The sequence below is a fragment of the Anastrepha obliqua genome, chromosome 3 (genome assembly GCF_027943255.1).
Source record: "Anastrepha obliqua isolate idAnaObli1 chromosome 3, idAnaObli1_1.0, whole genome shotgun sequence".
Lineage (NCBI taxonomy): Eukaryota > Metazoa > Arthropoda > Insecta > Diptera > Tephritidae > Anastrepha > Anastrepha obliqua.
This window is the reverse complement of record NC_072894.1, coordinates 91929609-91942880: the sequence shown is the minus strand read 5'-3', so window position 1 is coordinate 91942880 and position 13272 is coordinate 91929609. Positions and strand designations below refer to the sequence as shown.

The 13272-nt window shown below is 38.2% G+C and overlaps 1 protein-coding gene across 2 annotated transcripts in view; it reads right to left on the bottom strand.

Moving 5' to 3' along the window:
- Positions 1-13272, bottom strand: part of LOC129241699 (trichohyalin) — a 121540-nt gene that overhangs the window by 10195 nt on the left and 98073 nt on the right. The window contains exons 3-6 of one of the 2 annotated variants that reach the window (XM_054878169.1): positions 6292-6498; positions 792-1118; positions 591-702; positions 270-326 (exon numbers count right to left, since the gene is read on the bottom strand). In XM_054878169.1, the coding sequence (XP_054734144.1) occupies positions 270-326; positions 591-702; positions 792-1118; positions 6292-6322 (527 nt within the window). In that variant the 5' untranslated portion in view covers positions 6323-6498. The remainder of the gene's footprint in view (positions 1-269; positions 327-590; positions 703-791; positions 1119-6291; positions 6499-13272) is intronic. The other variant, XM_054878170.1, reaches the window with a different exon arrangement.

The following is a 13272-nucleotide window of genomic DNA, read 5'->3' as shown; positions in this document are numbered from 1 at the left end:
TGGCATAAAACTATGTCACTGCATTTCAGAAGCAACATCAAGACGCACACAACAAATTGGACGAGAAACGCGGCCAAACACCTAATAAATTATCAAATAATAAAATTTAAAAACAAAAGTACAAAAGCCCATGTAGGACTCAACCTCCCATGTATTGGTGGTCACTTTCTTGTATAATTCCATGTACAATAAAAAAATGGTTTCAATTGCGTTGAGTGAGTATGAGAAAAGGCCGTGAACGCTATACCTAATGAACAATTTTAACTCACCTGTAGTCCAAATTTGGGTCATAAACAGCGCAATGATTTTCCAAGTTCTGTCTGATCCTGCAAAATAGGCGCTCATTAGTAATATCTCAAATGATTAGATGTGGGAATTTCAATTTTATCCAAATGTTATATATATATATAAACTTAAAATAAGGTAGACTTTATTTAATATTTAATTACAACGCAAATAGTATCAACCCATACAAATTCTGAAGCAGAACATTTTTCGAATATGGAAGTTGCCACTAACTTTAAAGTCGACCTTACTTTCGACGTGTGTCTGTTTGGGATTGGAAAATTAAAAGTAAACAATTTTATTACTCAGGCTCCATGCGACTGAAGGCGTCATAGGTTAAGTTTTTGCCACTAATACTCCATTGCCATACATTACTTTGCCAATCATAAGTGGCTCCAATCCAAATGGGACTATTTACTGCAATGAAAAATATCATAAATCCAAGAATTTAGTTAAGTATAGGATTAAAAAAAATTTAAGGTGTGCTCTAAATTTATTTTACTCACATCCGCGCTGTGCATCGTATTTCTTGAGGAAGACACGCAATTTGCGATCGGCATTCTTTTGTGGTTCTGCCAATTTAGCGTTTTTGTCCTTGCAGAAGAAATGCGCTTCTAGCCAGCTGCTGTCCTGTGGCAGGAGGGAGTAACATTCGGTGCCGACTCGCTGGAAGTGTGGCGGACACATTGCATACATTCGACGATTGCGCATTGTTTTCGAGGCAGCATTCTGTGTGTTGGGAGTTTGTGGGACTCGATCTAGGTTATTTTCGTTAATGAATGAAACGCCCGCTGAGGCGGCTGATACGTGGTATGCGTGTATAGAAGGTGCCACTATAAATCCGTTATAATAAATATTAAATTCATACAAATAAATTCTAAATATATATCATATACATATAATATAAGTATTTTGAAATAATCGAATATAGCCATACTAGTACTTGAATGAATGTAAACTATTCTGTTTATCCTCAGTTTCCTTACTCATGAATTGTCTACGAGGGACAAACCTATGATATAAATTACGTTCATTTGCTGCACGAATGGCATAATCCAAAAAGTCAAAATTTCAAGCAAAACGGCTTCAAAGTTTCAATTGATTATGCCTCCCTCAGTGTTTTCAATTTATACAGTCATGCATATTTTACACAGCATAAAAGACGAACTTGTGGTCACATCTGCATATTTATCAACAAATTTTCTTTTTATAGCTAAATCTTGACCCATTCAAACTATTCTGAGAAATAACTCCAATTTTCATGTATGTATTTTAAGGTTTAAGCTCAGGTCGCATCTAATTTTATATATCTAGCGCATATTTTAGAAACATCACATTTTTATTTTATTTTTTCAAAACATTTTTTGTAAACACTCTTCTGGTGGATACCTCTGTAACATTCAATGAAACCTGCATACGAACATCTGCTTTTTCAGGTGCCAGGAAGCACTAACTTTTCGCTAAATTACACAACATTAACAATAAATTACTTAAAAGCTATAAGCCTCCGGAGGGTGCGGTTTTCAGTTTTAGGATAGGGATACACCCCTCTACTCTTCTTTATTTTCTGTTTTCAAAGCGTGCGGCATTATAGTACTTATATCCAATTTCCTTTGAAATAAAGTAATCGTCTGAATTTTGTTTTAAGTATTCCATGCTTTTTCGCGGCAAACTGTTTATTCTTCGTCATACTACCAAATGAGACATATTATATCAGTGCTACCAACACTCATAAGCATGATCCGTATCATTCCAGTGGGCTGGATAACCCAAGGAAACACACTAAAAGTTGTATGAGCTCTTCGCCATATCAAATTATATGCATTTATTCTCTAGCGCGTACTGATAATGCCTGTCTGACTTCCCTTTCGGTTACATATAAGTTTTTGGCTTTTGAAGCTTATGGCGGGTACCAGGCTACAGCGCCATTACAGAAAATTGTACGATTGCTGCATTAGCTTTAGCTATTCTTGGAGTAGTGGGCTATAAGTTGGCTACATTTTGGAGAATCCCGGACAATACGTTTATATGTATTGGGCAAGTTCATTCTGCCATCAGAGGATTGAAGCGAGGCTCAACTGGGCACTCTCTAATAAGAATTTATGCTGTAAGACTAAATAACATTTTTGCCAAAGCTGCTTGGAGAACAATGAGTTGGAATCATAGTATCATTTTATACTCAGTTGCCCATTTTCGCAGTGCTAATAGTGGCTCAACTTAGTTTTTACTTTACTCTGAATATTGAGAAGTTATGAGCTTCTCTATATATATATTAGCTGCTTATGCAACCTGTTTATAGCGGTTTCAGCGATTTTATAATTAATATCTTCTTTCCATCTTTTCCCTCCTATCCACTATTATTTTCTGCTTGTCTGCCGCCCTTACCTGGATTAGCGAGATCCCTGTCAAAATTTATCTATACTAATATTATAAAGAGGAAAACTTTGTTTGTTTGTTTGTTACGAATAGGCTCAAAAACTAATGGACCGATTTTAAAAATTCTTTCACCATTCGAAAGCTACATCATCCACGAGTAACATGGATCATATTTTATTTTGGAAATAGGGCTCGAGATATAGGTCAAAACGTGGACCCGGGTAACCTTCGGATGTGTATGTACAATATGGGTATCAAATGGAAGCTGTTGGTGAATGCTTTAGTCCAGAGTATCTTTCATGCCGCTCCGTGACTAGGGTCTCGAGATAGAGACCAAAACGTGGACCCTAGAATGTGTTTGTACAATATGGATATCAAATTGAAGCTGTTGGTGAATGCTTTAGTACAGAGTATTTTTCATGCCGCTCCGTGACTGGGGTCTCGAGATATAGGTCAAAACGTGGACCCGGGTAACCTTTGGTTGTGTATGTACAATATGGGTATCAAATGAAAGCTGTTGATAAGTGTTTTAATACGGGGTAATTTTCATACCTATTGATGACTAGGGTCTGGAAATATATGCCAAAACGTGGACCCGCCGTGTCTTTGAACCGAATTAAACCAAACTTACACACATTGTTAAGGAGGTATTGAAGATGGTTTCCGTATAGTATGGATACCTATTGGTAGATAGGGTCTCGCGATATAGGTCAAAACGTGGACCCGGGTAACCTTCGGATGTGTATGTACAATATGGGTATCAAATGGAAGCTGTTGGTGAATGCTTTAGTTCAGAGTATTTCCATCCGCTCCGTGACTAGGGTCTCGAGATAGAGACCAAAACGTGGACCCTAGAATGTGTTTGTACAATATGGATATCAAATTGAAGCTGTTGGTGAATGCTTTAGTACAGAGTATTTTTCATGCCGCTCCGTGACTGGGGTCTCGAGATATAGGTCAAAACGTGGACCCGGGTAACCTTTGGTTGTGTATGTACAATATGGGTATCAAATGAAAGCTGTTGATAAGTGTTTTAATACGGGGTAATTTTCATACCTATTGATGACTAGGGTCTGGAAATATATGCCAAAACGTGGACCCGCCGTGTCTTTGAACCGAATTAAACCAAACTTACACACATTGTTAAGGAGGTATTGAAGATGGTTTCCGTATAGTATGGATACCTATTGGTAGATAGGGTCTCGCGATATAGGTCAAAACGTGGACCCGGGTAACCTTCGGATGTGTATGTACAATATGGGTATCAAATGGAAGCTGTTGGTGAATGCTTTAGTTCAGAGTATTTCCATCCGCTCCGTGACTAGGGTCTCGAGATAGAGACCAAAACGTGGACCCTAGAATGTGTTTGTACAATATGGATATCAAATGAAAGCTGTTGATAAGTGCTTTAATACGGGATAATTTTCATACCTATTGATGACTAGGGTCTCGAAATATATGCCAAAACGTGGACCCGCCGTGACTTTGCACCGAATTAAACCAAACTTACACACATTGTTAAGTAGGTATTGAAGATGGTTTCCGTATAGTATGGATACCTATTGGTAGATAGGGTCTCGAGATATAGGTCAAAACGTGGACCCGGGTAACCTTCGGATGTGTATGTACAATATGGGTATCAAATGAAAGCTGTTGATAAGTGCTTTAATACGGGGTAATTTTCATACCTATTGATGACTAGGGTCTGGAAATATATGCCAAAACGTGGACCCGCCGTGTCTTTGCACCGAATTAAACCAAACTTACACACATTGTTAAGGAGGTATTGAAGATGGTTTCCGTATAGTATGGATACCTATTGGTAGATAGGGTCTCGAGATATAGGTCAAAACGTGGACCCGGGTAACCTTCGGATGTGTATGTACAATATGGGTATCAAATGGAAGCTGTTGGTGAATGCTTTAGTTCAGAGTATTTCCATCCGCTCCGTGACTAGGGTCTCGAGATAGAGACCAAAACGTGGACCCTAGAATGTGTTTGTACAATATGGATATCAAATGAAAGCTGTTGATAAGTGCTATAATACGGGGTAATTTTCATACCTATTGATGACTAGGGTCTCGAAATATATGCCAGAACGTGGACCCGCCGTGTCTTTGCACCGAATTAAACCAAACTTACGCACATTGTTAAGTAAGTATTGAAAATGGGTTTCGTAAAGTTTGGTTGTAATTCGGAGCACTGGCAACGGGTACAGCGTTCTTTTGAGCCAGCCATAATGTCGCTTACTTTTTTAACGCTTGGGGCGGAACTGAACTGTCAAATTGACAGTGTGAGTTACAATGTGTCAATATTTCTTTCTGATTTGGATGCCATAAGGAAAAAGCGTAAGTGCAACATGTAAAAATTGTTTGTGAATTTTTTTGGAGTGGATTTTGGAACAGTGAATAATTTCTTACGAAATTTGAGAATTTAATGTGAAATCCGAATGAAATTATGTGTTCGTGGAAAAAACAATTTTTTTCGTTTTTTTTTTTTTTTGAAAAATATAAATGGATAATGGTTAAAAAAGCTCCAATGCTTAATAAAACATATAAATTGAAACGAAAAATTCATGGATGATCAGGAAAAAGACGGTTGTTTCTTAGTTATTCATTTGCGTTGATTTGAAATTTAAAAACAATCTTCTTTTTTCCTGATTTTCAATTTGTATTTTATATTTACTCAAAAACAAATAGAAAAACAAAAAATATTGTTTATGCCAAAGCGATTGAATAAAGAATAAAGAAATAAATAATATGAAAACCATATATTTTCTGTTCTAAACCATATCTATTCTATTTTAGTGTGCCCAGCGAAGGGGGCGGGGTTTGCTAGTTTGTTATAAACCAGTAATTCACTTCACGCTTCTTCTATTCGCCATTTCTCTGCTCGCTATCTCTCTGCTCGGCTCACTTGACGAAAAATTTATATATGTGAAACCAACAACGAAGTTACCGAGGAGCATTCGCCGCTAGCGAGTAACTAGTATAACTCACTATTTTACAAACAAATGTAATTTTAGACAGGTTTATTCCAGCGCTGCCAAGATATGTTTATTTATACCAGTTGCTCCATCTATTCACCACTTGCTAACGCTTGGCAAAAAGAAAAGACCTTTCATCTTAATCTTTTTGACCAAAATGTATATATGCACATCTGTCAAAGACGTACCGGGAATTAATAATTAAAAAAAAACCTCTTTAAGCTTTGTCAAAATTCCTAGAATATAATTATTTTTGAATTATTTGTATACCAGACTTGTATGGATATTTTTCACCTACAACGCACCATCTTAAAATGTTGCCATTGAGAAGGGGTTTCTGACCAACAATTAACAAATACCATCGCACAACCACTGAGTTCATCTGATATGGTTCCTGATCCGAAACTACCGTTTCGAAGCACCCGTTTTCAGTGGATACCGTAAAGTTTAGAACATAACAAATATTTTGTCGTTTATTCCCGATACTTTTTCATCAGAATGCATATTTATATCTACGTCATCGCAGGGAATCATTACCAAAGCAACACTAATATTTGGGGGACACCCTGAGTATCAGGATTCAAAGCACCGTAATGTACATACAAAAAGTCAAAATTTCAAGCAAAAGTGTCTTTAATACTTACCACAGGCCAACATGAATATTAACAGCCGCATTGTGTCTGTGGTTTGTCGTAAATTGTAAATTAAATAACTTGCAGTAATTCGCTGCTCTTAATGATAAAATTTGCCTTAATGCAATTCGAGATATGCCTGGAATTTGTATCTTAGTTGCATTGAAGATATGTGGTAGAAGGCTTGACTGGTTTGGTTTGTGATTTAATAACTAACACCTGCAAAGAGAAAAACAAATTAATTAGTTATAAGTTTGCTGTTAGTTCCGTAGTATTTACATATATGTAAGTCGGTAGTAGTGTCGATATTATAAATAAATTAATAATATTTATAAATGCTAATAGGACTATGAATAAGTTCGTGCGGTTTTACAACAGATGGCGTAACTTGATTATTATTCCATCGATCCACATTTCCAAACATTCGTTGGAGAGCTACTGTCGTAAGGCACAAACGTCAGTATAAGTTTTTTATTTGAAGCGTAAACAACAATATTTTTACCACACTTGAAAATGTCGAATTTCGTGCCAAATAATGTGTTTTTGCGGGGAATTCTTCTTCATTATTTTAATATGAAGAAAAAAGCAGCCGAAAGTCATCGTATCTTGGTGGAAGTTTATGGTGAGCATGCTCTAGCTGAGCGAACGTGCCAGAAGTGGTTTGCACGCTTTAAAAGTGGTGATTTTGGCTTGGAAGACGAAGAACGCGAGGGTGCGCCGTCAAAGTTCATGGATACCGAATTGGAGGAATTGCTCGATCAAGATCCGGCTCAAACGCAAGAAGAGGTTGCAAAAACTTTGGGAGTTGATCAATCAACCATTTCCAAACGTTTAAAAGCCATGGGAATGATCCGAAAGGTAGGCCATTGGGTGCCGTATGAATTGAAGCCAAGAGACGTTGAACGCCGTTTTATGGCATGCGAACAACTGCTTCAACGGCACAAAAGAAAGGGTTTTTTGCATCGAATTGTGACTGGCGATGAAAAGTGGGTCCATTACGACAATCCAAAACGTCGGGCAACGTAGGGATACCCTGGCCATGCTTCAACATCGACGTCGGCGCAGAATATTCATGGCCTGAAGGTTATGCTGTGTATCTGGTGGGACCAGCTGGGTGTTGTGTATTATGAGCTACTGAAACCGAATGAAACGATTACGGGGGATGTCTACCGACGACAATTGATGCGTTTGAGCCGAGCACTGCGAGAAAAACGGCCGCAATACGCCGATAGACACGACAAAGTTATTTTGCAACATGACAATGCTCGGCCACATGTTGCACAAGTGGTCAAAACATACTTAGAAACGCTCAAATGGGATGTCCTACCCCACCCGCCGTATAGTCCAGACCTTGCGCCATCCGATTACTATCTCTTCCGATCGATGCAACATGGCCTGGCTGACCAGCACTTCCGTAATTACGATGAAGTCAAAAAATGGATCGATTCGTGGATTGCGGCAAAACCGACCGAATTTTTCACAAAGGGAATCCGTGAATTGCCAGAAAGATGGGAAAAAGTAGTAGCAAGCGATGGACAATACTTTGAATATTAAATTTGTAACCATTTTACGTCAATAAAGTTTCAAATTTCGAAAAAAAACCGCACGAACTTATTCATAGTCCTATTAAAATACAAAATATATAATGAGCATGAGCACACGTCTACCGACTAGGGGGCATATTATTCCATTTAACGGTATTTCGCAGCAGTAAAACTTCAACTTGGTCTCATACGCTGACGACTTTCTCGCTTTTTCACTGCGAGGAATCTTCAACTTTCCCCCACTAAGTCCTCTTTACCATCTGGACAAAGGAGGTCAAACTGCCCCTCAAGGTAAAAGTCGATGACACACCAATTCCGACGGTAAACAATCCCAAAATTTTGGGTGTAACCTTCGACAATTTGCTCTCCTTCCCAGCGCACACAACCGCAATTGCCACTAAAGTCCAAAATCGCAACAAGGTCCTCAAATCGCTTGCCGGCAGCACTTGGGGTAAAGACAAAGAACTGTTGCTTTCGACATTTAAGGCGATTTGTCGGTCGGTTCTAAACTATGCTGCGCCTGTCTGGTCGCCTGGAACTAGTGACTCGCAGTGGATAAAGCTACAGGCATGCCAAATATTGCCATCCGGACAGCGATCGGTTGCTTCCTGATGTCCCCTATTCAACACCTTCACAATGAGGCACAAATGCTGCCTGTAATGGAGCACAACAAACTGCTCAGGAAGCAGTTCCTGCTAAGATGCTGCCGCAGGTTTCACCCTTGCAGACACCTGCTTGAGGCAGAGCCTCCTCCTAGGTACGTCAGGAGACACCTTTTAAACTACGCCCACGAGATCCAGGACAAAACTGATAGAAACCTACTGGTCAATAAACGACATTCACCGGGAGATTATTACCACCTTCTTAAGCTCCCGTCCTGTGAATGCCGTAATCGGAGTCCAACCACCACCTATAGCAGATGAAGAGCTCCAGCTTCCCCGTGAGACACGCGTAACACTGCCACAATTTCGTTCTGGATACTGTAGCGGGTTAAACTCCTACTTATGCAGAATTGCCCCCGACATACCAAACATATGTCCGGCATGTGAAGGTACCCCGCACGACACTAACCACCTTTTCACATACTCTTTAAAACCTACTCATCTAACACCCCTCTCCCTCTGGACCCAACCCGTCGAAACAGCATGTTTCCTGGGCCTACCTTTAGATGAACCAGACGAGGATGACCGGTGAAATCCCCCACACTGACGGGGCTTCTATTACTGTTAAAACAACAACAAAGTAAAACTTCAGCTGCTGTAGTATTATGTTGATTCACTGGTTTACTTAATAGATACACTCAGTTTGTTTACACTATTTGCGCATTAAAGCTGTAAAGAGGGATCGGTTTTTTAGGCATTCATTGTGCTTGGTCGAAAATTTCTAAATTCTAATAAAATGGGAAAACAGACATGTTTAACAGATCGCTAAAGGACAAATCGATATCTTGACCTCAGAGGAACTTTCAAATCGTCAAATTGCCAAAAGATAGGTCGAAGTCCAGAGGTTGTGGATATTTACGTAAAACAAGATGCCTGCTATGAAAATAACTTCAAAGGCAGAACTGCGATGGCTTTTACACCGAAGGAAACCCGCAAATTCCTTAGATTGCATCGAATTCCGCCTCAGCAAAAGTTAAAGAAATGGCAAATGTTGCAGCCGAAAAATCCGCCGTTCGAATCTCTATTCTAAAAGGCTACATTCGAAGCACAAAAAATTACAAAAAGCCATCTTTGAACAAATTTCGCAAAGAGCGCCGCCTCGATTTTGCAAGGAACCACATGACCTGGAGTTCTATTAGAAATAACGATCCCGGTGAATGGAAAAAGTAGTATTTAGTGACGAAAAGAAGTTCAATCTGGATGGGTCGCATGGATATTTACTATTTCCATGACTCAAGAAAGGAGGAGGAAGTACCTTGAGACGACATCACAACCGTGAAGGCGATATTATGACATAGGGTGCAATATCGTACTATGGCGCATTCGCTGGAAATTGTAGACTACAAAACGAGGGAAAACAGCTATAAAGGTCTGTTGGAATCATCTTTTCCCGAGATTCGTCAAACATTTGGACCTATTTATTGGATCTTTCAACAAGATAATGCACCTGTACCCACTTTAAGTGTGGTGAAACCTTGGATTGCATCCCAAAACGTTGAAACCCTAGCATGACCACTGTATTTCCCAGATATGAACGTTATTGAATATCTATGGGGGATGGCTTGTTCGTTAGGTTTATGATAATGGGCAACAATTTGAAGATAAAAATGATTTAATTCGAATCATTAAAACAGCCTGGTGTGAAATTTTAGTAGGCTATCTGGAAAAATTGTACAAATCCATTGATAAACGTATTTACGAAGTAATTTATAAACAAGGTGGCAGCACAAACTATTAAGCTTTAAATACTAAATGTAAAAAAAACCTGTATTCGCTATTACTTTTTCTTATTTGGTTAGTGCCTCTATTCAAGTGAACCTAAGGTTTATTAATCAAACACAGTGTTGCAGCTGCTGAAGTTTTACCGCTGCGAAATATCGTTAGATGGGCCAAATCTGACAGTTATTACTAGAAAGTTGCAGTATATAAACATACAAGCAATGGAGTGCACAGAGGCCAAAATAAAGATTTCCATCACTCGAAAGCATTTTTTTATTTAATAAAAAACATTGTCCCTTGTCCATATCTCGATTTCATTATGCTTTAAAGTACTGTAACGTACGGACATAATGCAACGTACCAGTAGTGCACCGGGTATAAAAAAGTGAATAAAATGTAAGACTATAAAAGATTTATGTAGTTAGAAAAAATATTCTCAAAAACTTTACCACAAGCACGCCCTGAATAAAATCAAGATTAATAATGATAAATATATATATATATTTATACATACATATGTGTAGTCGTATTTCACCCATAAAACCATTACCTTTTATACGGTCTCTAACGTTATAAAGTTAACTCGAATCCTGACTGCTTTTAGTATAGCCAAATTTAGAATAGCCATAAATAAAACTGTTCCAAATAAAACAAATGCACTTTTATTTCCTTTGTATAGCTTAACAGCATCACATAACATATACAATATGTACGTATGTATGGACTTGCTAGAAGATCAAAGTGAAGCTTTTTAGCAAAATGTTAATCGCCTCTCATCCATATATGTTTTGCTGCATACATACATATGTATGTGTGGATAAGTGCGTATGGATGTATATCCATGCATTCATGTTAGCGATGGGATTCTATCACCGACATTCAACAGCGCTCATTCATTGTTAGGGATATCAATCAAAATCTGTGTTTATTAGGAAATTCGAATACCCGAAATGTCAAACAAACGAAATAAAATGAAATGCTGGTTTTGAAGCCCACCGTCATTTAAAAATTTACATACCTGAAAATAAAGGCGATTAGAGGATTTGAATTCATCTGCTAAAACAAATTCATAGCTTTAGAAGTATTTGAGTTGATGAAACCTTTTGAGAGGTAAACTGAAGTTTAACTTGAAGTAAACACAATTGTGCTTTATCTTTTTATTTCGTGTTTAGAATGCTTCGGAAATAATTTATTAGTCAATTAACATTTCCTGCTTGCAGTTAAATTAGTAACTCCACCCTAAAATATTAAATTATGTATATCTATGAGCATATTTAGGTAGGTAGTCGTAAAGTTAGGTACGTACATATCTGCCATTTAGAGATGAATAGAACAGTCTCATAAAAGGATTTGTTCTACGTGATGGCATACTACTTGTTTCGTGTGAAATACAGGGTGGCAGAGTACTATATAGATTTAGTAATAAAGACGTGTAATAGAAAGATGATACACGTATTTGGGTTATGTACGTAGACGCCACTATCAAGTATTGTAGTAGGAGCAGATGTAACGGGTGATTTTTTAGCTATTATCTTTTTAAATAGTTGGTTTAAGCAGCTGATGCACGTTTCATTCACCATGACTCGTCTTACAAACGAACAACGCTTTCAAATCATTGAATTTTGTTAAAAAATGTGTGTTCTGTTAAGAAAGTTTATCGCGCGCTTCTTCCATTTTATGGTCAGTTTAATCGACCCACTAGCGATCGAGCTATTGTGACTAAATTTAGAACCAAATTTACTTTATTGGACATCAAACCACCAACACGCTTACGTAGAGTGCGAACTGAAGAAAATATCGCAGCTGTATCGGCCAGTGTTAATGATGACTCTCAATTATCGATTCCTCGCCGTTCGCAGCAATTGGGCCTCTATTACCATACTCAACAACGTGGAAAATTTTGCGAAAGGATTAAGGTGTGAAGCCTTTCAAAATACAGCTGGTGTAAGAAATGAAGCCGAACGACCTACCGCAACGCAGAATTTTTGGTGAATGACAAGGTCACAGTTTGGTGCGGTTTATGGGCTGGAGGTATCATTGGACTGTACTGCTTCAAAGATGCTGCGAATCGTAACATAACTGTGAATAATGAGCGCTACCGTGAAATGATATCCAAATTGGTTTTGCCCAAAATGCAAGAGCTTGACTTGCATGACACACACACAGCACGCGTAACAATGGACTTGTTGAGAGGCGAGTTCGGTGAACATTTTATTTCACGTTCGGGACCTGTCAATTGGCCACCCAGATCGTGCGATATAACGCCTTTAGATTATTTTTTGTGGGGCTATGTTAAAGCTCATGTCTATTCAGACAAGCCTGCTTCAATTAACGCATTGGAAGACAAAATTAAAGCATTTATATGTGAGATACCGGCCGAAACATTGGAAAGAGTATGCCGAAATTGGACTAAGCGGATGGACCATTTGAAGCGCAGTCGCGGTCAACATTTGCATGAAATAATCTTTCAACATTAAATTATATGGACTTTACTATCGATTTGAATAAACATTTCATGAATTTTTCTGAATTTTACATGTGTTGTTTTGAAAAACTTTCCTATAGCTCTTAAAAAATCACCCTTTACTATAATGAGAGCGTATAACAGTTGCTAAAAGGATTTATCAACGAAATCCGACGTTTCGAACGCAGAACAGCAGATGGTCACTGCAGATATTATGGCACAATAATTTGAATTTGCTTCCCTATCTCAAATTACAATCCAACGAAACCCCGGAGGATTCCTTAAATGAAGAAGAGGAGTAAACTATGTTAAACTTCAAAACAGCCATAATTGTCGGATATGAAGCGACTCCAACCAAGAGATTCTTTCGAACGTAGTCTACCAGCTCGAGTCACAGTATGGTGCGCAATTTATTATGGATTTTATGAACTATGAATTTATGGATTGCTGTGACATACTTGTTTAAAGGAAATGGGTGTTGGAGAACGTAATTTAAGAATAACAAAGCCATTTTTTCCGCAATTTCACTGAAAGAGAATTCCTTTCGACTCTTTGCGGCTTCAGGAAAATTAAGCAGCTAAAATTTCATAATAAAATTATCTCA